We start from the raw sequence: 27744 nt of genomic DNA, 5'->3' as shown, positions 1-27744 counted from the left end.
ACAATTTATAGGCCTAAGGATATTTGCAGTACTATAGCTAGCCTAAACAGCCGCTAGTGGGCGCTATTCTCCACTGACAAACGACGTGAGGAATAATAGCGCCATCTAGCGGCAGCAGGGCTACATAGTAGTCAAATCTCATTGAGTTAAAGGCAGTGCAGTGCAGGCAAAAACGTGATTTTCTAGCATTTTAAACACATTTCCAAACTATGAGCTTGGAATAGTACGGTGAAAATTTGAAAATTATTGTAGTGCCCTTTTAGTGTAAGAGCTGTTTGAAAAGACTGCCTGAAATTTCAGCCTGTTTTGGTGGGATGGAGTTTTGGCCTGCTGTTCGCTAAGAAGCAATTTTGGTTTCTTTTCGGTCATTTTAATTGAACACAATCACAGTAAGGTACTTAATTGTTACCCAGAAATGATTTGATATTGAGATATAAACGGCTACATTGGACCTTTAAAGAACATTATGGTCATTCAGGCATCCACAATGTGCAGCAGTCTAGGCTACAGTCTAATATAAAAATGTACAACCATGCAGCTATAATGACATTCCAAAATAATGGGTGTTGTGGCGTTTCATGTGAACAGCGTTGAATGCAGAAAATATACCATCTGTCATTTGGTTTACCTTATTGTGTTACAATATTTGCCACTAGATGTGTCCTGGGATTCCCGTTAGGCCAGGGTTAAATCAATTGCAATAGTGGACTTCCAGATAGCTTTCAGAATGCATTTGGATGTCCTTGATGGAGAATTGAGACTTGATTGAGAAACCGTCAGTCCCATGGCCTTACACCCGTTCAATTCTGGTAGCAAACCTGGCTGAGAAGTCATCCAGTGCAATGTGCCCAACCAGATCGACAAATTGTATATCAATCATGTTTGAATCCTGGTCCTAGGTACCAACATGGTATGCAGACTTTTCTTCCAGCATAGTATTAAAACTGTGCCCTGGCTAAAGCATCAGCTATTAAAACTGAGGTTTAGGGAATAACATTTGTTTCAATATCATTTTCACTAAACTGTGATGTTCAAAAAATGCAAATGTGCATATAAAATAAGTATAATCCTGTCATTAATGTAACAAACACATTATCATACAATTGTCACTTTATAATGCACCATCTTCATGTTCTGCATCCTATTGATTATCCTGAATGCAGATGACCACTTATTTGTCATTGTGTGAAAACATGTTCTTATAACACTGGGCAAACAGGAAACATGATCAACAACAAGGCAAGACAGCGACATTCTTAAAGATTTTCCAGATTTATTACTTTTTTAGTTACAATAGCTTGTCTTTCTCACTTGACTCTTAAACTATAATTATTTAACACCAATATTACATGGTAACAGCCAGTATGGAAACAACTACGGCAATGCTCTGGGCAGACACAGAAACAAATACTGTCAAGTCAAAACCGTCTCAAAGTGGGACTTTTTCATAAAGGAAAAAACAAATACTCGTACACACAGCCTACGACAGAGACTAACTTTTCTTGTAGAGAGTGATGGAGGGCTGGGGGTGCTAGGGTGTGACACTGTGGCTTGGTTATGGAGGGTGTGAGTGCATGTAAAAGAGGGGGGTGGTCCCATTCCAGCTTTCTGGAGCCGGAAAGTTACTCCTTGGAATGCATGTACAGCAACAGGTCGGCGACACGGTGGCTGTAGCCAAACTCATTGTCATACCTGGGGAAACAGACAGAGATGGGGTCATAGTTTAGTTGAGGGCTGAGAATAACCAAAAAGGGGTCCACCATTAGCAGAGGAGGAACCATATAATTAGAATGAAGAATTATTGAATATTTACTCTAAGGGAGGAACTTACCAGGAAATGAGTTTGACGAAGTTGTCATTGAGGGAAATGCCGGCGCCAGCATCAAAGATGGAGGAGTGGGTGTCTCCAATGAAGTCAGAAGACACAACCTGGTGGGACAGGAAACATGAGCACTGAGAAACCCACCAACATAACACCTGCAGTATACAGAGATCTATGTAATCTAGGAGCCCTGCTTTTTAACTACAACTTGCTAATAACACATAATACAATTGGCAGTTAAACTGAGCTCTATTGCCACTGCTGCTCATCATTCATGTTGACACATACATATTTTGTAATGAACTTACAGAGTCCTCAGTGTATCCCAGGTATCCCTTCATGGGTCCTTCGGCGGCCTTCTTGACAGCCTCCTTGATCTCAGCGTAGCTGCCGGGCCGGGACAGGCGGCAGGTCAGGTCCACCACCGACACATCAGCCACGGGCACACGGAAGGCCATGCCAGTCAGCTTGCTGACAGAGGAGAGGGAGAGAGGGAGAGAGAGAGAGAGAGCTCACATCCGCATTTATATAAGCAGCCTGTTTCATCAAGCACACATCTGCATTCAGCATCTTTGATAAGTAGTAGGCACAATCACATAAATGTATGCAAAACACACCCACCATATGAGGCTGCTGAGGGGAGGACGGCTCATAATAATGGCTGGAATGGAGTCAATGGAATGGTATCAACCACATGGAAACCATGTGTTTGATGTTATTCCATTCATTCCAACCAGCCTCCTGTGACACACACACTCCATGTACTGACCCGTTGAGCTCAGGGATGACCTTGCCCACAGCCTTGGCAGCTCCGGTGGAGGCAGGGATGATGTTCTGGTGGGCACCACGGCCATCGCGCCATGCCTTGGCAGAGGGGCCGTCCACCGTCTTCTGGGTGGCGGTGTAGGCGTGGACTGTGGTCTTGAGAGGACGACCAGAGCGAAAGAGAGAAGAGAAAAGAAGGGAAAGATTAGCATTGGTTCCATAGTTTCAGTGGATGTGTCAATATGGATCATAGGACAAGAAGACATGCAGATGCTCCCTGCATGCTGGTCATGAAGATGCATGGACAGACAGTCTAAGAAGGACACTTACCATGAGGGCCTCCTCAATGCCGAAGTTGTCATGGATGACCTTAGCCAGGGGGGCAAGGCAGTTGGTGGTGCAAGATGCATTGCTGTGGATGACCAGAGAGAATTACATTTAATCAATTATTCTAGCGTTAATAAAGTTGGACTATTCTTGAATATTGTTGTGAAGAGTTTTCCCTTTGATCAGGCAGGTATTGGTAAGGAATAAAGGGACTCACCTGACGATGGTCATGCTGGAGGGGTCGTACTTGTCCTCGTTGACTCCCATGACGAACATGGGGGCGTCGGGGGAGGGGGCAGACACAACCACCCGCTTGGCACCACCCTGGATGTGGGACTGTGGAAACAGAAAAGAAAACACATTGAGAAAGTCTCAAATCTTGCATGCACATGTAATACATCATATTGAATGCTTGTGTCTGGATCTGAGTGACATGTCCTAATACACCTGAGAACTGTTGATTGACTATGTTGATAAAGTCTTTTGAGTTTCATAGGTTTATTTTGACAAAGTACATTAGGGTTACTTATCTGGCTGCTGCAAGGCCTTGGTGAGATCTATAGTTATCAGTGCTTGAGGGGGGACAAGAGTGTCAGTGTTGTCTGTCTGTCTGTCTGGGTACTGCTACTTACAGAGGCCTTGTCAATGCTGAGGAAGACTCCAGTGGACTCAACGACGTAATCGGCACCAGCTTTACCCCATGGGATCTCATGGGGCTTCATACTAATGGAGAGAGAAAGGTAAGAGGGGAAGAGTTTTAATTTCACTGCATGAAAAAAAAACTGCATGCGAAAGTGATAGATAATCAAACATCACTATTTTCCTCTCATGACCAAATACCCATCATGTCTATCTCTCTCTTCTGCCTCCCTCCTTAAAGGAAAAATTCACCCATTTTGATTGTTATATCGTATTTGTGCATCTGAGCGATGTTCTATCGATTCCCTTGCTTTCATTCGATGCAACACCATACTGGATTTATTTCTGCCTGCTTGAACGGCAATAGCTCAGATACACACGAAAACATGAAATTACCCTGGGATCAATAAAACATAGCTCAGCGATGTAAAAATACGATATACAGATGTAGGATCTTAATTTGATCACTTTTGTTGATGAGAATTATCCTGCACAGCAGGAAATGTAAACTTGCAGTCTATTCAAGGTTTAAAAAGGCTTCTAAAGTTAGTAATTTCCACTTCAACATTTCAGACTTGATTTGCCCTAACGTAAAATGTATCAACCCCTACAAAAGATGTCTATTAATTAAAATTCACATTTCCTGTTGCTGCAGGATTATTTTCCTGCTGTAGCAAACTGGCTCAAATTAAGATCCTACAGCAGTAACATTCAAAATGGGTGAATATTTCCTTTAAGCCTCATTGTTATCACTGTGAGCTGGGCCTTGCAGACAGGTGGCGTGGCGCCAGCCCTCAAAAGGCCTATAGCAACACTGAGGAGATAATGGCCAGAGGGATTACAGACCACTGAGGTAATACTCTATGAGCCAGGGAGAAAGAGGCATACACATGCTCAATCCCAAATCAACCTAGCCCCATAGAATGGAGCTTCACTCAGACATACAGAAATGCCATTCCAGTGGCCCTCGCACACACACGCAAGCGCGCATGAGCACACGTGATGATGTCATCACTCACCACTGGAATACGGAGATGGAGTGGTCGTCCACAATCAACTTCCCGTCCTCCATGCTCACCTCACCCTTGTAACGGCCGTGGGTGGAGTCATACTTGAACATGTAAACCTGTGGAGAAAGAGAATGTTAGAGAAAAACAAAGGTGATATTGCAAGGTTATCAGTTCATTACACATAACAGGGTAGTTGGTGTGTTATTACAGTAAATAGTACCACGTAAGCACACAGGTAGTGTGGTCTGGCCTCCTCTGCTTAATATGGCAGGGTGACATTTTATATGAAGGCTGTTGATTGAGGGACTGTGAAAGAGACTCAGCTCACCATGTACTGCAGGTCAATGAAGGGATCGTTGATGGCAACAACTTTGATTCCCTTCTGCAGGCAGGCCCTGAGGACCAGGCGGCCGATACGGCCAAATCTGGACAGAGAGAGGGAAAGGGTGGATTCAGTACCCAGACACAGGGCGACATGGGATTGCTCCCCTAAAAACATTCTAAAATTCCCTCGTCCGGCCTCTGTGTATTGGGACTGTTGTGAAAAATTCCAGATGATGCTAAATCAACATGTTTGAGTTAGGATTTACACGTCATGTGGATGTGTGACTGAAGAAATGTGTGTACTTGACCGTGTGACTCTGTGTTGTACGCGTGTTTGTGTGCTTTCCTTGGGGTGCTAATTTACAGTGTAATCCTCATTATCTGTTAACAGTGCTGTCCTCCTCTTCCCATCTAACACTGACTCCCCTCAACACCACACCTTCTGGGGCCAGTTGCACCAGTTGGCCGTAAGTGGGTCGTAACTCTACATCCGACGTAAAAAGTAAGCCCTTCTATGAGCTATGCCTGGGCGTAGATTCAAAGCCTAGTAGGGAGCAGGCCTACGGTGTAAAATTGGGACGATCTTCTTTCATGATATGCACAGAAAATAATAGCAATCTATATTTTCAAAAGGATGTGAGTGTCGTGTTCATATTACACAGCCTCTGTGGGCTTTCCGAGTTGCCTATGCGTCAATAATACACTTGATTTATGCTACATACCATGCTAAATGTGTCTGATCAGATATTAGCAAACGAATAGATGAGCTGCCACCTCCACTTATTTGCCCAACCAGAGATCAAATAACCAAATACTGTATACAACGGAGATTCTGTGAAACAAAATCACATTGATTGATTATCAGACAAGTCAAAGGCTTCTGGGTGATCTGAGAAGTCAGTCCCGTGTAGCTCAGTTGGTAGAGCATGGCGTTTGCAACGCCAGGGTTGTGGGTTCGATTCCCACGGGGGGCCAGTATGAAAATGTATGCACTCACTAAGTCGCTCTGGATAAGAGCGTCGACTAAAATGTAATAATAATACTTTTACAATTTGTAGAAACAATGAGAATAGAAGGGTCACAGTACAGTTGAAAAATATATGGCAAATAGAAATCCAATATGGATGGTGTTAAGAGATAGATGGGAGGTGTTGAATGGAGCTGAAGGATGGGACTATAACAACTAACAACAACAAGATAACTAATGTAAAGCATACTGTGTTCATAATAAGTCTATACGTTATAGGTTGAGAGCTTTTGTGAAAGAGCACAGTTAGAAAGATATGGCATATAGAAGCAAACCGGATGGACATCATTAAAATGATCGGAGAGGTTGAGGGTAGAGGAAGTTCAGGAGTAAAAACAAACTAAATTGAATTATTGTAAAATTGACTGTGTCCATGAAATGTACAGACGTGGTCAAAAGTTTTGAGAATGACACAAATACTAATTTTCACAAAGTGCTGCCTCAGTTTTGATGATGGCAATTTGCATATACTCCAGAATGTCATGAAGAGTGATCAGATGAATTGCAATTAATTGCAAAGTCCCTCTTTGCCATGAAAATGAACTTAATCCCCAAAAAACATTTCCACTGCATTTCAGCCCTGCAACAAAAGGACCAGCTGCCATCATGTCAGTGATTCTCCCGTTAACACAGGTGAGAGTGTTGACGAGGACAAGGCTGGAGATCCCTCTGTCATGCTGATTGAGTTAGAATAACAGACTGGAAGCTTTAAAAGAAGGGCGGTGCTTGTAATCATTGTTCTTCCTCTGTTAACCATGGTTACCTGCAAGGAAACACGTGCCGTCATCATTGCTTTGGACAAAAAGGGCTTCACAGGCAAGGATATTGCTGCTAGTAAGATTGATTTAGGTTCAACCATTTATTGGATCATCAAGAAATTCAAGGAGAGAGGTTCAATTGTTGTGAAGAAGGCTTCAGGGCGCCCAAGAAAGTCCAGCAAGCGCCCGGACCATCTCCTAAAGTTGATTCAGCTGCGGGATCGGGGCACCACCAGTGCAGAGCTTGCTCAGAAATGGCAGCAGACAGGTGTGAGTGCATCTGCACGCACAGTGAGGCGAAGACTTTTGGAGGATGGCCTGGTGTCAAGAAGGGCAGCGAGGCAGCCACTTCTCTCCAGGAAAAACATCAGGGACAGACTGATATTCTGCAAAAGGTACAAGGATTGGACTGCTGAGGACTGGGGTAAAGTCATTTTCTCTGATGAATCCCCTTTCCGATTGTTTGGGGCATCCGGAAAACACCTTGTCCAGAGAAGACAAGGTGAGCGCTACCATCAGTCCTGTGTCATGCCAACAGTAAAGCATCCTAAGACCATTCATGTGTGGGGTTGCTTCTCAGCCAAGGAAGTGGGCTCACTCACAATTTTGCCTAAGAACACAGCCATGAATAAAGAATGGTACCAACACATCCTCGGAGAGCAACTTCTCCCAACCATCCAAGAACAGTTTGGTGACGACCAATGCCTTTTACAGCATGATGGAGCACCTTGCCATAAGGCAAAAGTGATAACCAAGTGGTTCAGGGAACAAAACATCGACATTTTGGGTCCATGGCCAGGAAACTCCCCAGACCTTAATCCCATTGAGAACTTGTGGTCGATCCTCAAGAGGCGGGTGACAAACAAAAACCCACAAATTCGGACAAACTCCAAGCATTGATTATGCAAGAATGGGCTGCCATCAGTCAGGATGTGGCCCAGAAGTTAATTGACAGCATGCCAGGGTGGATTGCAGAGGTCTTGAAAAAGAAGGGTCAACACTGCAAATATTGACTCTTTGCATAAACTTAATGTAATTGTCAAAAAAGCCTTTGACACTTATGGAATGCTTGTAATTATACTTCAGTATACCATAGTAACATCTGACAAAGATATCTCATAACACTGAAGCAGCGAACTTTGTGATGACCAATACTTGTGTCATTCTCAAAACTTTTTACCACGACTGTATATAGTATGTATAAACTGGAAGTAGAGGCCTAAGCGGGAAGGGGTTGGAAACTAATAAAGGGAAATATATTTTTTTTAAAGGATATGTATGTATATATATGTATGTGTGTATATATACAGTGGGGAGAACAAGTATTTGATACACTGCCGATTTTGCAGGTTCTCCTACTTACATAGCATGTAGAGGTCTGTAATTTTTATCATAGGTACACTTCAACTGTGAGATACGGAATCTAAAACAAAAATCCAGAAAATCACATTGTATGATTTTTAAGTAATTAATTTGCATTTTATTGCATGACATAAGTATTTGATACATCAGAAAAGCAGAACTTAATATTTGGTACAGAAACCTTTGTTTGCAATTACAGAGATCATACGTTTCCTGTAGGTCTTGACCAGGTTTGCACACACTGCAGCAGGGATTTTGGCCCACTCCTCCATACAGACCTTCTCCAGATCCTTCAGGTTTCGGGGCAATACGGACTTTCAGCTCCCTCCAAAGATTTTCTATTGGGTTCAGGTCTGGAGACTGGCTAGGCCACTCCAGGACCTTGAGATGCTTCTTACGGAGCCACTCCTTAGTTGCCCTGGCTGTGTGTTTCGGGTCGTTGTCATGCTGGAAGACCCAGCCACGACCCATCTTCAATGCTCTTACTGAGGGAAGGAGGTTGTTGGCCAAGATCTCGCGATACATGGCCCCATCCATCCTCCCCTCAATACGGTGCAGTCGTCCTGTCCCCTTTGCAGAAAAGCATCCCCAAAGAATGATGTTTCCACCTCCATGCATCACGGTTGGGATGGTGTTCTTGGGGTTGTACTCATCCTTCTTCTTCCTCCAAACACAGCGAGTGGAGTTTAGACCAAAAAACTCTATTTTTGTCTCATCAGACCACATGACCTTCTCCCATTCCTCCTCTGGATCATCCAGATGGTCATTGGCAAACTTCAGACGGGGCCTGGACATGCGCTGGCTTGAGCAGGGGGACCTTGCGTGCGCTGCAGGATATTAATCCATGACGGCGTAGTGTCTTACTAATGGTTTTCTTTGAGACTGTGGTCCCAGCTCTCTTCAGGTCATTGACCAGGTCCTGCCGTGTAGTTCTGGGCTGATCCCTCACCTTCCTCATGATCATTGATGCCCCACGAAGTGAGATCTTGCATGGAGCCCCAGACCGAGGGTGATTGACCGTCATCTTGAACTTCTTCCATTTTCTAATAATTGCGCCAACAGTTGTTGCCTTCTCACCAAGCTGCTTGCCTATTGTCCTGTAGCCCATCCCAGCCTTGTGCAGGTCTACAATTGTATCCCTGATGTCCTTACACAGCTCTCTGGTCTTGGCCATTGTGGAGAGGTTGGAGTCCGTTTGATTGAGTGTGTGGACAAGTGTATTTTATACAGGTAACGAGTTCAAACAGGTGCAGTTAATACAGGTAATGAGTGGAGAACAGGAGGGCTTCTTAAAGAAAAACTAACAGGTCTGTGAGAGCCGGAATTCTTACTAGTTGGTAGGTGATCAAATACTTATGTCATGCAATAAAATGCAAATTAATTACTTAAAAATCATACAATGTGATTTTCTGGATTTTTGTTTTAGATTCCGTCTCTCACAGTTGAAGTGTACCTATGATAAAAAATTACAGACCTCTACATGCTTTGTAAGTAGGAAAACCTGCAAAATCGGCAGTGTATCAAATACTTGTTCTCCCCACTGTATATAGGCCACTCCATCTGGCCTTGATTATTATTGCCTTCCTCCTCTCAGGTAAATAGGCCACTCCATCTGGCCTTGATTATTACTGCCTTCATCTATCCTCTCAGGTAGATAGGCCATTCCATCTGGCCTTGATTATTACTGTATGTGTCCATATCCTCTGTCACTCCTCCTGAGTCATGTTCATTTGAACAAGGCCCATCTGTGTGTGATGATTAATATCTGGTCCCTTCTGTCTCCTTCCAACTGTGATTGATTATTACTGTCTTCATCCTGTTTCAGCCTAGCCCCTCCATCATTGCTCTATTTTTAGGAGAATTTCTGATGTCTCCTGTGCTACCTGAACAGTGAACAGGGTCTGACCATTATTACCGCAAATAATATCTCTGAATAAGGTCAAGTTGAGCAGAACAGTCACTGGTGTCATCAAAAATTACAGACCTCTACATGCTTTGTAAGTAGGAAAACCTGCAAAATCGGCAGTGTATCAAATACTTGTTCTCCCCACTGTATATATATTTGCGAGAAAAAAAACACATATGGGGGATTGGAAGTGATGCAGACAATTACATTGATGGAAGTTACAATCTATCTGCAATATTAAAGCTGATCTACCCCCTAGAACAAAATAAAGAAAAAAGGCAAAGGCTTTTAATTGGGATATAGCCTAGGCTACTACGCCAGTGAAGAGCTAAATAATCCACCTGTTATACTAGGCTAGTGTAGGCTACATAACATGCTAGCAAAATGTTCTGATAACACTGTTAGATGAGCACTCACCTCAACTTGGCTAACATTTTCCCAGCCTAATTGTCACCAAATATCTCAATGGAGATTCAGTGAAAACAAAAACCTGACATTGATTGATTTATCAAGACGAGTCCCGACGCTTGTCTCAAAGCAGTGCGATGGCGCGGTCCCAATCATAATGGTGCTGAAGTTATAGTTGACCACACACGGCTATTACTTTAAAGTATTTCAAATGGTTGAATGACTTTGGGAGTTTCAGTAAGCAACAATATGATAAATACCTTCAATGGCATTAGCCTACTTTTTTCCAATAGTTTCATCATTCAGTGATATTCATTCCCACAGTAATTATTGATTGACCCATCCAGATGTGGTTAAGAAAACGTGCATGCATAGTGGTGGGCTTTGTGAAGAGATGGGACATGCCTCGCAAAGTTTAGAACTGTCACGAGGATGGTGACAGCCTCGTAACGGGCGCTGCCTAGCAACCATCATTATGAAGCATCAAATCTCATGAACGCGCACTGCTTACACCGGACTTAACTACGACTAGTCTTATTTTTGGTTGGTGCAACAGGTGTAAATTCTGATCCCAACGTTGGACGTAGCTAAGCCCGAACTAGCATTTAAGACCAACTTTATGCCCAACTGGTGCAACTGGCCCCTGATGACAACAACAGGCTCTGTGGGGGCCGACTGATACCCAGAGGAAGACGACCAATGTCTGTTCAGTGTTCATTGTTTGCTGCTCCCAAATGCGATTTACACTATAGAGCCTTCAGTTATCAGTGTGTTTTGCAATTGCATTGCACCTTTATATTGCTTCATAGCCTGTTATTATTACATAACTAGTGTTAACTGGGGCTGGATGTCTTTGTTGGTGCACATGATGGGTCATTTCCCATTTTTTGAATGGCAGTGTTTAACACGGTTTTTGATAAATATGCAACAATTTGTGTATTAAAGGTGAATGTAACGCTAACCCGTTGATTCCAACACAGAGGTCTGACATAGTTGCTGTTGATTGGGTTGTAGTGGTGAACCTGAAACAAGAAGAAATGAGAAAACATTAGGAAGCTTATTGCAACAAAAGCGTCTCTCCCTGTAGAAACAGCAAAGTCTTGCAAATGTACAGCTTTCACAAAGAGGGTAGGACTAACTAACACTGAAGTTTCCCAGGCCGTCTATTCCCGCAGAGCACAGTGCCTAGAATCTGCAATCAATCTTTTTTTCTATAACAGCAGAGAAAGTAGTGCCACAGTTTAATCTGTCGAGTTACGTAACAGCAGTTAGCTCAGTCAAACACTTGTTCTGCTATGTAGTGCAGGACTAGGTGGCCTAGTGCTGGAAGAGAGAGGGAGGTGTAGTGGCGCAGTGGTCTAAGGCACTGCATCGCAGCGCTAGCTGTGCCACTAGAGATCCTGGTTCGAATCCAGGCTCTGTCGTAGCCGGCCGCGACCGGGAGACCCATGGGGCGGCGCACAATTGGCCCAGCGTCTGCTAAATGACTAAAATGTAATGTAAATGTGTAGGCTACATTTGTGTCTCTAACTTGGCTATGGGAGTCTCCATTGTCTCTGGGCCTGTTTAACATGCCAGGCAGAGAGTTGAGGAACTGAAGCAACAGGCCCAGACTTCCTATTCAGAGGACTTCCTTTCTGTAGACTCCAGGGGAAACCAGCCCAGTATGGAACAAACACTGGGTTCTAGGCTCCTCCCTTCTAGCCTGTCTGAATCCGCAAGGGACATAAATCAGTAGCTCTCCTCTCCTCCGCAATGTTAACTCTCACTGTATTACAGGCCTGTGGTGCCAGGCCAGTCTTATTACTTTACAGAGGCTGTGGTGTGTAAGGAACGATAAAACACAGCCTTCTGGTTTAATAGGAGACTAGGCTATTCGTCTACTTTGACTTCTCCAATGGTCCCATATTGGACACGGACATGCTTATCTGTTATCTCAGCTCAACTGAGCAGGTAGCTTAGTGGTTAAGAGCGTTGTGCTAGTAACCGAAAGGTTGCTGGTTCTAATCCCCGAGCCGACTAGGTGAAAAATCAGTCGATGTGCCCTTGAGCAAGGCACTTAACCCTCATTGCTCCTGTAAGTTGCTCTGAATAAGAGTGTCTGCTAAATGACAAAAAAATAAAAAAATAAAAACTTGCATGGAAATGTATAAATATGAGCCTTGGGTAGGGTCTAGTTTTCAGTGCCAATCTGACATATACATATTACTTTATGGGCAAGCTGCTGCATGTTTGGTATTTCTGACAGAGTGAGTGGCAGTGCATGAGCATGCTTGGAGGTTTCTAGAAACACTGAGATAGGCTACTGAGAAAGGAGGGTTGGAACATAGTCAAGTATATAACCTCATCGGCCCTATAAGGACTGGGGAGGGTGAGGAGTCAAACAGAGAGACGTGTGTAGGAAGGGGAAAGATGACCATTAGCCAGAGACACAGGAAGCAGATGTGTGTGAACAAGATAGATATGAGACACTTCCTGTTACTAGAAAGCAATTTATTACAGCTGAGACTATAAAAATAAGGCTTTAATTATGTCTTTACAACCCGTTTGAGCAAGTCAAAGATACATGTTCAACCAAATTATGTAGCCTAGCCAAAAAAGTGTTGGTTAGCAATGCTGAAGGTCAGTTTTTGAGGTCGGGAGAGGTTTTAACAAATTTTTTAGGCAAGACTTGCAAAATACAGTTGGCCAATAACATCACTGCCAGGTCTGTTGGAGGATGGACCACATAACTGTAAGTTACTACACTTGGCTATCACAAAGTGATGCAACAATCAGGAAATTCCTGCTTTTTCATTTTGCAGCCATGAAAACGTTTGTTGGAAATTGATGTGGCAAACTCTTGTGAATATCAATGTAGAAACACTGTTGTTATAAACAAATCATAGCCCTAGGCTATAGATCTATCTCTGCATCATATTTACCATAATCTGTATTGCTTTATAGGTGACATTTAAACCAATAAAGCAAATGACAGACCCATTATTAATCAATTTCAACTGAAAAACAAACTTTTTTTTTTTTTTTTTTTTTTTCAACAAAGGAGACAATTGATTTGTCCTAGTCTGCCATGATGACAGATAGTGATTTTGGCTGCACATGGAGGTCCAATGAGGTCCAATCTAACAGGACTAAAATAACATTTAGGTCTATAAAAAATCCATCACTATGCCCAGTTCAAAGGAAAGGTAAATGTGGTTTGTTTCTTCTCTCAAGTTAGGATAAATGATTAGGCCATAGCCTAGCCTTGCTGTAACCTTACCTAAATAAAACTATAATCTGAAATTACATGGTTATTAACACATCAGCAACTGACTGTAAGAGCGGATGTTATGCCTAAAATTAGTCCTTGAAAAAGCCTGAGTGCCTTTTTGTAACCTTATCAACAAGTGAAGGGGTCACCATAACCTCTACACCAGATATACTGATATAAAAACCCTGGAGAGATAGGCTATATTGGGTCATGTCTAGAAGGGATCCAGCTTTTGTCAAATTAACATACAAAGTAGATAGTTTTTTGCATTTTTGCTAACTCTAACCCTTTTTCTAACCTTAACCTAATTCTCCTAACCTGCTATGTTAATTATCCTAACATGCTGCAAAAAGTCAAAAGCCGGAACCCTTCTAGCCATGACCCTATATGAAGGGAGTGCCAGTTATCATCCATTACCTTTTCCACTCTGAGCTGAGGGTCATCGAAATGGATGCACAGAAACAATCCATACACGGAACAGAACTAGTACTGAACTCTCTGGGCATTAGGCTAGACTAGTGGGGACAAAGCCCTTGGGGCTAAAACACCTCAGACCAATCGAAGCGACACTTTGGGCAATCAACTCGAAATAGCTATAAATAGGCCTAGGTTTTTCCAACGGATTGTCTTGGTTGTCTAATGTCTAGCACCCGTTTCAAACTGTCACGCCCTGACTCTGAGGACTTGTATTTGTTGAGTCAGGGTGTGTATCTTCTGTGTTGGGTTTGCTAGTTTGTTTTCTATGTTTTAGATCTAGAATGTGTAGATCTATATTGGCCGTGGTGGTTCCCAATCAGAGGCAGCTGTAGCTCGTTGTCTCTGATTGGGGACCATACTTAGGCAGCCGTTTGGCACCTGTTAGTTGTGGGATCTTGTTCCGTGTAAGGTATGTTTGTGTGTTACCTTGGACTTTACGTTTCGTTTGTTGTTTTGTCGCGTGTTCATTCGTTAAATAAACATGTATGCTTATCACGCTACGCCTTGGTCCTTCTCGTTCGTAAATGATCGTGACACAAACTGTCTGGGTGTAGGCTATAACGTGAGGGTTATACAAAAGCAACATACAACATATCCTTAATATATTATTTATTTACTTGGTTAACTAAGTGTAGTAAGCTATGCAAAACTACATACAGTGGATTGCGAAAGTATTCACCCCTCTTGGCATTTTTCCTATTTTGTTGCCTTACAACCTGGAATTAAAATTGATTTTTTTGGGGGGGGGTTGTATCATTTGATTTACACAACATGCCTACCACTTTGAAGATGCAAAATATTTTTTATTGTGAAACAAACAAGAAATAAGCCAAAAACAGCAAATTTGAGCGTGCATAACTATTCACCCCCCCAAGTCAATACTTTGTAGAGCCACCTTTTGCAGCAATTACAGCTGCAAGTCTCTTGAGGTATGTCTCTATAAGCTTGGCACATCTAGCCACTGGGATTTTTAACCATTCTTCAAAGCAAAACTGCTCCAGGTCCTTCAAGTTGGATGGGTTCCGCTGGTGTACAGCAATCTTTAAGTCATACCACCATGACTAGGCCATTCCAAGACATTTAAATATTTCCCCTTAAACCACTCAAGTGTTGCTTTAGCAGTATGCTTAGGGTCATTGTCCTGCTGGAAGGTGAACCTCTGTCCCAGTCTCAAATCTCTGGAAGACTGAAACAGGTTTCCCTCAAGAATTTCCCTGTATTTAGCGCCATCCATCATTCCTTCAAATCTGACCAGTTTCCCAGTCCCTGCCGATGAAAAACATCCCCACAACATGATGCTGCCACCACCATGCTTCACTGTGGGGATGGTGTTCTCGGGGTGATGAGAGGTGTTGGGTTTGCGCCAGACATAGCGTTTTCCTTGATGGCCAAAAAGCTCAATTTTAGTCTCATCTGACCAGAATACCTTCTTCCATATGTTTGGGGAGTCTCCCACATGCCTTTTGGCGAACACCAAACGTGTTTGCTTATTTTTTTCTTTAAGCAATGGCTTTTTTCTGGCCACGCTTCTGTAAAGCTCAGCTCTGTGGAGTGTACGGCTTAAAGTGATCCTATGGACAGATACTCTAATCTCCGCTGTGGAGCTTTGCAGCTCCTTCAGGGTTATCTTTGGTCTCTTTGTTGCCTCTCTGATTAATTCCCTCCTTGCCTGGTCCGTGAGTTTTGGTGGGCGGCCCTCTCTTGGCAGGTTTGTTGTGGTGCCATATTCTCTACATTTTTTAAAATAATGGATTGAATGGTGCTCCGTGGGATGTTCAAAGTTTCTGATATTTTTTTATATCCCAACCCTGATCTGTACTTCTCCACAACTTTTTTCCCTGACCTGTTTGGAGAGCTCCTTGGTCTTCATGGTGCCGCTTGCTTGGTGGTGCCCCTTGCTTAGTGGTGTTGCAGACTCTGGGGCCTTTCAGAACAGGGGTATATATACTGAGATCATGTGACTCTTAAATAAAGTCCACCTGTGTGCAATCTAACTAATTATGTGACTTCTGAAGGTAATTGGTTGCACCAGATCTTATTTAGGGGCTTCATAGCAAAGGGGGTGAATACATATGCAGGCACCACTTTTCCGTTATTTACTTTTTTGAAACAAGTTGTTTTTTTTTCCATTTCACTTCACCAATTTGGACACTTTTGTGTATGTCCATTACATGAAGTCCAAATAAAAATCCATTTAAATTACAGGTTGTAATGCAAAAAAATAGGAAAAAAATGCCAAGGGGGATGAATACTTTTGCAAGCTACATATTTAATTGTACTAGTATCATAAGGTCAAGTCAAGTACCTTACTGAATATGCTTAGGATCTGTAGTATCCTCCTATGAGCAATAAGTCTTAGGACTCCTCACAACTCCCCTCTCCACAGCTTGCAGGCCTCCATGTAAGACTGCTGTGCTGCAGCAAGGTAGGATTTAGGGCAGTCTTTGAAAGGACACACAGGATTGCCCTTGCATCTGGTTGGTGTAACGTTAGACAATTTGATAATCTGTGCGAGTATGTTGTGTGTGTGTGTGTGTGTGCCTGTATGCCTGTGTGTGGCTCCCATTGCACCACAACTAACCCAGCTGGCTTATCCTAATCTGCTTGTTCCTCCAGTCTGTGGTCTTTTTAAAGAGCCCCAGAATGCATTGCGTATGCTGCCTGGATTGACTGGCCTATAATGAACCAACTGGGCCAAGCTCACAGTGAATCCTCCTCACATAATGCAGTCACACTGACTCCCAATGAATAGCATCTGTCCCTCAGCTCCATTCACTGCACCAGTGGGGAATTGAAACTACCAGTCTGGAGCTTGATATTTACAATTTAATATATTCAGTAAAATTATATTTCAGTAACATTGAACGTTTGGATAAGGACATAAAAAATATGTCATCAAGTTAGACTGTCTGGCCATCTTCAATTCTCCTTGCCACACAGGCATCACAGTATGCCCGAGTGGTGCAGTGGTCTAAGGCACTGTATTGAAGTGCTAGCTGTGCAGTGGTCTAAGGCACTATATTGCAGTGCTAGCTGTGCCACTAGAGATCCTGGTTCGAATCCAGGCTCTGTTGTAGCCGGCCGCGACCCATGGGGCGGCGCACAATTGGCTAAGCGTCGTCCAGGGTAGGGGAGGGATTGGCCGGCAGGGATGTAGCTCAGTTGGTAGAGCATGCAGGGTTGTGGGGTTGATTCCCACGGGGGGCCAGTATAAAAAATATATATATTTAAAAAAAGATGTATGCACTCACTAACTGTAAGTTGCTCTGGATAAGAGTGTCTGCTTTAATCCAAGATGGCGTAGTAGTGCAGTCCTGTTTTTGTCGTGTGTCTGTAAATAGCCTGTAAATACCCTGTTTTTTTGTATTTTTCGTACATATTTCCCTATCAGACTTTTCATCCTTCTACCAAATATACTTTCCTGCAACCCGCCTCACTCAATGTGGAACGGATTCTATTATTGACTTACCTTTTATCTAGAATCCCAAGTTGAAACTAGCTAGCCAGCTAACTAGCTACTTGCTATTAGCCACAGTTAGCGGTATTTCACCCAGAACATTGGATTTTTCTGCCTGAATAATTTAATCACTGGACATTAATCACAGGATCGCAACTAGTAGCCGCAACCGAATGGATGTTGCTGTTTGGCTAATCACCACTGCCCCCGATGCAAGCACCAGTTAGCCTCGAGCTAGCCTAGAGCCAGGCCCATATCCCGGCTATCTACCTCTCGGTCTACCAGACGGGAGTAGCCAGCTAACTAGCTACTTGCTATTAGCTACCGTTAGCAGTTTTTCACCATTGTCCGTGGCCTGCACCACCTACCAGCCAGCTCTAGCCTGGACTCTACCGGCCAGTCTGCTCTGTCTGCACAGCGCGTTATCGACCCAGAACATATCAGTTTTTCTGCCGGAATCACTGAATCACTGGACCTTTAACTCCGGATTCATCGCTACCAGCTAGCTGCAACAAAATGGACGTTGTGGTTTGGCTAATCATCCTGAGCTAGGCCCATCTCCCAGCTATCTACCTCTCTGTCAACCGGACGGGACCACCTAGTGTTGACACGGAGCCCCGCCGATCCTACACGACTGGTCTGCCGACGAAATCGTCTGATGTGGTTCCAACAGGCTTCCCGTTACGACGTCGACCACGAAGATTCCATCTGCTAGCCCCGGCCCGCTAGCACACGCTAGCCGTGGCCTCTTGCTCGCTAGTGCTTTAGCAGCCCCCGAACTACCTCCGAACTATCCTATTGCTGTTCACCGGACCTTATGATAACTCAGCTATACAGCTGATGCCTGCTGGACTGTTCCTTTTTACGGTACCGCATCCTGTTTATGTTTAGCCTCAGCCCAAACTGTGTCGTCATTACCAGCTGTTGTCTTAGCTCTCTCAAATTACACCTGTGATTGCTTTATGCCTCTCTCCCATGTCAATATGGTTTGCTTATTGCTGTTTCGGTTATTTCTAATTGTACTATTTCACTGTAGATCCCCCAGCCCAGCTAAACCTGCCTTAGATAGCTCCTTTGTCCCACCCCCCATACACGCGGAGACCGACTCAATCATTGCCTCCAGTGATGCCATCTCTTTCATTGTTACGCAACGCTTAGGTTTACCTCCACTGTACTCATATCCTTCCATATCCTTGTCTGTACATAATGCCCTGAATCTTTTCTACAACGCCCGGAAATCTGCCCCCTTTATTCTATGTACCCAACGCACTAGAAGACGAGTTCTTAAAGCCTTTAGCCGTATCCTTATTCTAGTCCTCCTCTGTTCCTCTGGTGATGTAGAGGCTAACCCAGGCCCTGCAGCCCTCAGTATCACTCCTACTCCCCAGGCGCTATCATTTGTTGACTTCTGTAATCGCAAAAGCCTTGGTTTCTTGCATGTTAATATCAGAAGTATACTTCCTAAGTTTGAGTTTTTCACTGCGTTAGCACACTCCGCCAACCCTGATGTTCTAGCAGTGTCTGAATCCTGGCTTAGGAAGGCCACCAAAAATTCTGAAATTTCCATCCCCAACTATAACATTTTCCGTCTAGATAGAACTGCCAAAGGGGGTGGAGTTGCAATCTACTGTAGAGATAGCCTGCAGAGCTGTATCATACTATCCAGGTCTGTGCCCAAACAGTTTGAGCTTCTACTTCTAAAAATCCACCTTTCCAGAAATAAGTCTCTCACTGTTGCCACTTGCTACAGACCCCCCTCAGCCCCCAGCTGTGCCCTGGACACCATATGTGAATTGATTGCCCCCCATTTATCCTCTGAGTTCGTACTGATTGGTGACCTAAATTGGGATATGCTTAACACCCCGGCCATCCTACAATCCAAACTAGATGCCCTCAATCTCACACAAACTATCAACGAACCTACCAGGTACAACCCTAAATCCATAAACATGGGTACCCTCATAGATATCATCCTGACTAACTTACCCTCTAAATACACCTCTGCTGTCTTCAACCAGGATCTCAGCGATCACTGCCTTATTGCCTGCGTCCGTAACGGGTCCGCGGTCAAACGACCACCCCTCATCACTGTAAACGCTCCCTAAAACACTTTAGCAAGCAGGCCTTCCTAATTGACCTGGCCCAGGTATCCTGGATGGATATAGATCTCATTCCATCAGTAGAGGATGCCTGGTTGTTCTTTAAAAGTAATTTCCTCTCAGTTAGGAACCAATATACACAAGCAGTCAGGAAAGCAAAGGCTAACTTTTTCAAACAGAAATGTGCATCCTTTAGCACTAATTCCAAAAAGTTTTGGGACACTGTAAAGTCCATGGAGAATAAGAGCACTTCCTCCCAGCTGCCCACTGCACTGAGGCTAGGAAACACTATCACCACCGATAAATCTACAATAATCGAGAATTTCAACAAGCATTTTGCTACGGCTGGCCATGCTTTCCACCTGGCTACCACTACCCCGGCCACCAACTCTGCACCCTCCGCTGCAACTTGCCCATGCCCCCCCCGCTTCTCCTTCACACAAATTCAGACAGCTGATGTTCTGAAAGAGCTGCAAAATCTGGACCCCTACAAATCAGCTGGGCTAGACAATCTGGACCCTTTCTTTCTAAAACTAGCTGCCGAAATTGTCACAACCCCTATTACTAGCCTGTTCAACCTCTCTTTCGTAACGTCTGAGATCCCCAGAGATTGGAAAGCTGCCACGGTCATCCCCCTCTTCAAAGGGGGTGACACTCTAGATCCAAACTGTTACAGACCTATATCCATCCTGCCCTGCCTTTCGAAAGTATTTGAAAGCCAAGTTAACAAACAGATCACCGACCATTTCGAATCCCACCGTACCTTCTCCGCTATGCAATCCGGTTTCCGAGCTGGTCATGGGTGCACTTCAGCCACGCTCAAGGTCCTAAACGATATTATAACCGCGATCGATAATAGACAGTACTGTGCAGCCGTCTTCATCGACCTGGCCAAGGCTTTCGACTCTGTCAACCACCGCATTCTTATTGGCAGACTAAATAGCCTTGGTTTCTCAAATGACTGCCTCGCCTGGTTCACCAACTACTTCTCAGATAGAGTTCAATGTGTCAAATCGGAGGGCCTGTTGTCTGGACCTATGGCAGTCTCTATGGGGGTGCCACAGGGTTCAATTCTTGGGCCGACTCTTTTCTCTGTGTATATCAATGATGTCGCTCTTGCTGCTGGTGACTCTCAGATCCACCTCTACGCAGACGACACCATTTTGTATACATCTGGCCCTTCATTGGACACTGTGTTAACAAACCTCCAAACGAGCTTCAATGCCATACAACACTCCTTCAGTAGCCTCCAACTGCTCTTAAACACTAGTAAAACTAAATGCATGCTCTTCAATCGAACGCTGCTGGCACCCGCCCACCCGACTAGAATCACTACTCTCGACGGGTCTGACCTAGAGTATGTGGACAACTACAAATACCTAGGTGTCTGGTAAACTCTCCTTCCAGACTCACATTAAGAATCTCCAATCCAAAGTTAAATCTAGAATCGGCTTCCTATTTCGCAACAAAGCCTCCTTCACTCATGCTGCCAAACATACCCTCGTAAAACTGACTATCCTACCGATCCTCGACTTCGGCGATGTCATTTACAAAATAGCCTCTAACACTCTACTCAGCAAATTGGATGTAGTCTATCACAGTGCCATCCGTTTTGTCTCCAAAGCCCCATACACTACCCACCACTGTGACCTGTACGCTCTTGTTGGCTGGTCCTCACTACATGTTCGTCGTCAAATCCACTGGCTCCAGGCCATCTATAAATCACTGCTAGGCAAATCCCCGCCTTATCTTAGCTCATTGGTCACCATAGCAGCACCCAACCGTAGTCTGCGCTCCAGCAGGTAGATCTCACTGGTCATCCCCAAAGCCAACACCTCCTTTGGCCGCCATTCCTTCCAGTTCTCTGCTGCCAATGACTGGAACGAATTGCAAAAATCTCTGAAGCTGGAGACTCTTATCTCCCTCACTAACTTTAAGCATCAGTTGTCAGAGCACCTTACCGATCACTGCACCTGTACACAGCCCATCTGAAATTAGCCCACCCAACTACCTCATCCCTATATTGTTATTTATTTAGCTATTTTGCACCCCAGTATCTCTATTTGCACATCATCTCTTGCACATCTACCATTCCAGTGTTAATACTAATTGTAATTATTTTGCACTATAGCCTATTTATTGCCTTACCTCCATAACTTGCTACATTTGCACACACTGTATATATATTTTCTGTTGTATTTTTTGACTTTATGTATTTTTACCCCATATGTAACTCTGTGTTGTTGTTTTTATCGCACTGCTTTGCTTTATCTTGGCCAGGTCGCAGTTGTAAATGAGAACTTGTTCTCAACTGGCTTACCTGGTTAAAGGTGAAAAAAAAATAAAAAAATGACCCAGCAATTAGTGATGCAGGCAAGCAGGCTGGGAGGCAGTCAGAGAAGGCTCCATGTTAGTATCGTGTTCTCACATTCCTCCTTTATATTCTGTTCACACCTTCCCTCTCTCCCCTTCAGCTGTAGTCTGGTCAAATCCACTGCACAAGTTCTATCACCTCCATTTTGTTTCTTGAGAAAAACAGAGTAGACAAGCCTCACGCCTGTCTCTTCAAGGCCGCTGTGGTCTTCAAAAGAAAATGTTGGCGGGTTCTGTTATTGTGCCTGTGTGTGTATTATTGTCTAAAGTACCACCACCCCTCCTCTTTTGGTCTCAGAGTACGCAAGTGGGCTGACAAATAGAATTCTTTGTCGAGTGGACCAATCAATACTGGACTTGTGTTCTGGATGCCTCAAGATGTCAAATGGCTCTCAATTAAGAGCTGAACTGTGGAGGAATTCAACAGGCGCAGGCTGCTGGCAACATGGTGGTGACTCTTATTCAAGCCCAGCACAGACAAATGGCCACTGTGTTCGTACAGGCCTATAGGATTCACCTCTGCATCTGACTCAACCTCAATCTGCCTGTTCTACTGCAAAGTGTCACACAACACCAGGTGAAAATTAACCACATGCCTGCTTACCAACACCCCATGATCAGGTCCCAAACACTGAAAAGAGTAGGCCCATGTTTTTCTGCAGTTTTTGTGATTGTGTCATTCAAGCAAAGGCGTGAGCATGAGCCATGTTATATTTAGGGCAGGCACAATTACTGAATAATGTTTTAACCGATGGTTATGGATGAAGACGTCATGAAAATAAAATCATAACCATTAAAAATATATATATACTGTATATATTTATATTTTTTGATGTGTGGAAAGAACAGCTGACTGAAAACGGGAGAGAGGAATTTGTGCGGTTGAGTCCGTTTCTGCTGTATCATTGACTCTACAACTTGATTAAACTTTGTTGCTCCTTTCTGAAACAAGCAAGATGCTGTAGCAATCTAATCTTCGGTTGCCTAGGAAATGCCCCCCACCCTGCAGCAGCAGCAGCACATGCAATCAGGAGCGGAGAAGAAAATGTGCGCCGTAATTTTCTTTTTGATATTACGTGACCGCGGTCATTTGGCTGACCAATAACCGCCATCCAAAATTCCATAACATGACCGTCACATCCCTAGGTATATTGACCATCATACCAATAATATTTCATAGCAAGGTATTAAAAATTCATGGGGTAATAAAGCTCAATAATTCAATAATGACTACTTTGTTTCAAACATCCACCATGGTAGTTGTCTGTTCCAAGTCTGTCTAGACAATCAGTCAAGTGCTATGGGGCTACTCCTCTGTTGGGGTGCAGCCGCCCACCCCTCCACTCACCCAGAGGGGCACTGGTCCACAGCTACAGCACCAACCTAATTACTGGGGAGAAACAGGGTGCCTGTAGTAAGTAGGTCATTCGCCACCAGGGGCATACAGATACCCACCCAGGCAGAAAATTTCCCAGACAATGGGATAAAAAAAACAGGGTGCCTGTAGTAACTAGGTCATTCGCCACCAGGGGCATACAGATACCCACCCAGGCAGAACATGTCCCAGACAATGTGATAAAAATAAAGTGGGTGCAGTGTGGGAGCGTCTCAATATGGAAGCGTTTATGAGCGGGTTGGCCTTTTACTACGGTATTCATTAAAATGCTGGCAATCAAGAAACAAAGCAAAAACCAGCGTGTGGCTGTGTTGAGGGATGAGGCAGATGGAGACCATTCCTGTAAGCAGAGGTGAGCCTGGGAGCCATTTTGAGGAAGTGCTGTGTCATACCACCACGTCCATTTCCTGTGCTGCACACAGGAAGAATGACACACAACCAGGCAAATATGATGCAAGAGGCTGGCTGAGTAATTGTAGGTAATAATATATAGATATTTACAATGTAATAATAACAATAAATATAGTATAATTTCCATGACCAGTGTTGTCATTTGCATAGAGAGAGAGAGAGAGAGAGAGAGAGAGAGAGAGAGAGAGAGAGAGAGAGAGAGAGAGAGAGAGAAAGAGCACACACACACCGTAACCTCCGTTGACCTCTACAAGCTGTCTTAACAGGAGAGAGAGAGAATGAAAACGTGCTGCCTCACACACTCACCCTCTCACTGGCACTTTCTACATTCCCAGGCATGTCTTGTATTGATTGTAGCTCAGTAGTTTTCCACTGGTGAGACCTGAGCCATGAGGGGCAGGCCCTGAGACTAGAGACTGAACACAGTTCAGTATTCACCATTCAACCTGCTCACTGACTGCCACGCCCCTTTGGAAAATAAACTGCATTAAGTCTCACGCAGCCCTACATCTAGAATATTATTTTCAGTAAATCAATGTATCAAACCTTATCTGTATTTATGAAACATGTAACGTGATTACATAAAAAAATTAACTTATGGTCAAAAGCATGTTTTTGGGAGAAACGCACAATGACATCTATGTCATAATTTACTGATGTCATCTTTAGGGCAGTGATAGCTATCTCTAACCCCAGCATCAAGAGAGGACTCTCAGTCAGCACATATCAAAAGAAAAAGTCAAGCCTAGTCGAGCCAGGAGGTGTGGTTAACTATTAACCCAGGCAGTTACACAGCTAGTGATGGGCTGCATGTTGCATCAGCATCAGCAGTGCTTATCAAGTTCTCACCACTATACAAGTCGGATCTGCACAAAACTTGACCTACATAAGGCAGGTAAAGAACAATGAATGTTCCCTTTCACAGATAAAACTGATTCAACAGCCTTACACTGTAATAATACAGGTATAAAGAACACACAGATAGGATTCTTCACACACATGTAGTGTAAATAATGGTGGGGGAAATATCTCCATGGTAACCTCAAGGTGATGGTAAGTGCATACCAAAAAAAGGAAAGCGCATTGAGCAGGTCAGAAAGAGGGAGTAGAGAGTTTGAGGGAACCACCTCTTTTTACACAGCAAGAGACTGGCCGCGTTCGACATTGCAGCACACTTTATAGGAAAGTCGAGACTGGCTGATTAACTTGCATCATAAATAACTATTCAATATTATTTGTAGATCAGTCAGTCTCAATTTTCCCATGATACATCATGGTTTCGAAGCTCTCGAACACGGCCATTGAGTCAGAGAGAATCTCTCAGCTGCAGGCACATTCAGGCCTAAAACAGGAAAATAGGACTAGGCCCTATTTATAATCACACGACCAAACCAGTACATCAGCTCGTTTACATTAGGCCTATGCATGTGCAATCAATGCCCTTAGCAGTTCATCTTCCAGAAGGATACTTGACACAGTGTGCATGCATATAAGCAGGCCAAACGAGATAAATGAGCAGTTTACTAATGATGAGGATGATGATATGCATTACATATTGGTCACTGAATACATTTTAACTTTAAAATCACTTCATTTTGAAATATATAATTATTTCACCTATTCTAACATGTCATTTTTCTGTCCTTGTAGATGAGGAATCATTTTATATCCAGAATCTGATAATAAGTGGTTTATGCTCGAGGCAGCTAATGCAGCAGGGAATCAGTCAATCTTTATGGCATCTCCTGGACAATAGACCAGGTCTGTAAAATGACCTTACAGTATGATACGACCTTCACCATCGCAGTGATGAAAAAGGCCCATCATCTGGAGATGGCTGCCTCTCCATCCTCCATAGTGACACCGAGCCGGAACCTGTTGTTCCTGTCTTTGCAAACGGTTGACATCTTGATTAAAGTATACACACAAGTATATTTTAGCAGCTAATACAATTAGCTACAATTCGGACAGAGTAACCTAATCGGTACACATTGATGCGACACACCACACCATGGCTTCCCCCTTCAGAGAGAGAGAGAGCATCACTGGAATCATACAATTAATCTCCAATCATCATTAATCTCATCCCCCAAAATGAAAACTCTCAATTATAATTCAACATCCACTTCCTTAAAAAAGTGGGCTCGGCTTAATTTGGCTACATTTATTTGTTTCGATTTTTCATCATTGCGACGGTAACGTTCTAGAATGCTATGACGCAATCAAAAGAATTCATCATGAGTATGTGCTGAGGCACGTAGCTAGCTAGAGCAACATTTCTGGGATTTCCTGTCCAGTCATCCATGCCAGAACTCTTGATTTACACCGACCATTTGATACAACTATTTAGGTTCAGATGTTGGGAAAAGGATTAACTGGTTATTCATGGCATGAAGACATAATCTAAATGTTGCATGAAGCCACAATATTCGTTCTCAACAGTCTTCCGCAAAATGCACCGTCGTTCGAGCTACAGTGTCACGTAACCTCTGCACATTTTGCCTTCTAATGAATGAATAATGAATTATCTTGTTGTTCTCAGCTAAATGCTCAACTCGTGTTTTAATAAACAAGATGTGTATGTGCTATGCATTAGTTAGCAAACTACACGTCATATTTTCAGAAATTATGTTGTACAGAAACGCGAATTATTACACAATGCCATGGGCGCATCCTTTCCCCGCCTCCATCATTTATTTCCTGGCTTTGTAATGTTAAAGAGAAAGGAGAGGCTCAGAAGTAGCTACTGCTACACTATTACAACGGCATTCTTAAACACAAAGAAGACACATATAGAGCGATAAGTATTACAATTATTGCTGTACATTAACTCCTTTGTCGTTCGTGCCTACCTTGAGGGGAGATGCTGCAGCGTCTGTGCAAGCTGAGCGTACAGACTTCCGAATTTATAGCAGACAGTGACACGTGCATTGGGCTAATCGCCCTGGAAACATGACGTCACACGATCTTCTGCTGGGGCACGGCTGCTATGGAAACCATAGAGCAACTGGGGGGTGGTTGCCAACCCAAGGGCGGAAGGGGAGGATACAACAAGCTGATGATGCCCTATACATCCAACCAAGCATCAATAGAGTATTTAGAAATATAATCAAAATAGGCTACAATTTTTTTTTTATGGACAGAAATCGAAATGAGTATTTTATATTATTTTCACACACAGAACCATAACCATTATAACGGATCAATAATGGCAAAGTCGTTAATTTGCATAATTTTATGGAAAAATCTGAGAGTACTGCATTTATCAATGAACGCTCTAAAATTCCATATGCTGCAGCACGTGACTATCTGGGCTAGTGTTCTGCAGAGCGTCGGGCTGCTGGGCTACGTGAGATATGATGCGTACTTCTGTGGAAACCCCATGGACGAAAAGCGTATGAGACCACATTGTGGTGAATCATCATCCATCCATTGTACTTACACACGATCTCAATGTAATAGCGAATTTAACTAATCTAGTTTCTCAGTGTAAAATAATATCTCTGGGGGAAAAACATTGAAAATATATAATTATTTTATGGAAAGGGGGATACCTAGTCAGTTGCACAACTGAATGCATTCAACCGAAATGTATCTTCCGCATTTAACCCAACCGCTCTGAATCAGAGAGGTGCGAGTTCTGCCTTAATCGTCATCAACGTCATCGGCGCCCGGGGAACAGATATTGTTGGGGGTTAACTGCCTTGCTCAAGGGCAGAACGGCAGATTTGTCCACCTTGCCGGCCCGGGGATTCGAACCTGCGACTTTTCGGTTACTGGCCCAAAGCTCTTAACCGCTATGGTGGTATGCTACCAAAATCAAATCAAATCAAATGTTATTTGCCACATGCGCCGAATACAACAGGTGTAGACATTACCGTGAAATGCTTACTTACAGCCCTTAACCAACAATGCATTTATTTCTTAATA

The 27744-nt window shown here is 43.6% G+C and overlaps 1 protein-coding gene across 1 annotated transcript; it reads right to left on the bottom strand.

Moving 5' to 3' along the window:
* Nucleotides 1-1253: 1253 nt before the first annotated feature.
* Nucleotides 1254-26725, bottom strand: LOC121537591 (glyceraldehyde-3-phosphate dehydrogenase). The gene is made up of 11 exons (XM_045212811.1): nt 26667-26725; nt 11311-11370; nt 4892-4988; nt 4573-4679; nt 3547-3637; nt 3132-3250; nt 2918-2999; nt 2592-2743; nt 2131-2293; nt 1832-1929; nt 1254-1692 (listed from the first exon to the last, which is right to left on the bottom strand). The coding sequence occupies exons 2-11, from the start codon at nt 11337-11339 to the stop codon at nt 1623-1625; spliced, it is 1008 nt and encodes a 335-aa protein (XP_045068746.1). The 5' UTR covers nt 11340-11370; nt 26667-26725; the 3' UTR covers nt 1254-1622.
* Nucleotides 26726-27744: the final 1019 nt, after the last annotated feature.

Source organism: Coregonus clupeaformis, unplaced genomic scaffold (genome assembly GCF_020615455.1).
Source record: "Coregonus clupeaformis isolate EN_2021a unplaced genomic scaffold, ASM2061545v1 scaf0053, whole genome shotgun sequence".
In the NCBI taxonomy this organism is placed as follows: domain Eukaryota; kingdom Metazoa; phylum Chordata; class Actinopteri; order Salmoniformes; family Salmonidae; genus Coregonus; species Coregonus clupeaformis.
The sequence above is the reverse complement of the archived record's forward strand: the minus strand, read 5'-3'. Positions and strand labels throughout refer to the sequence as shown.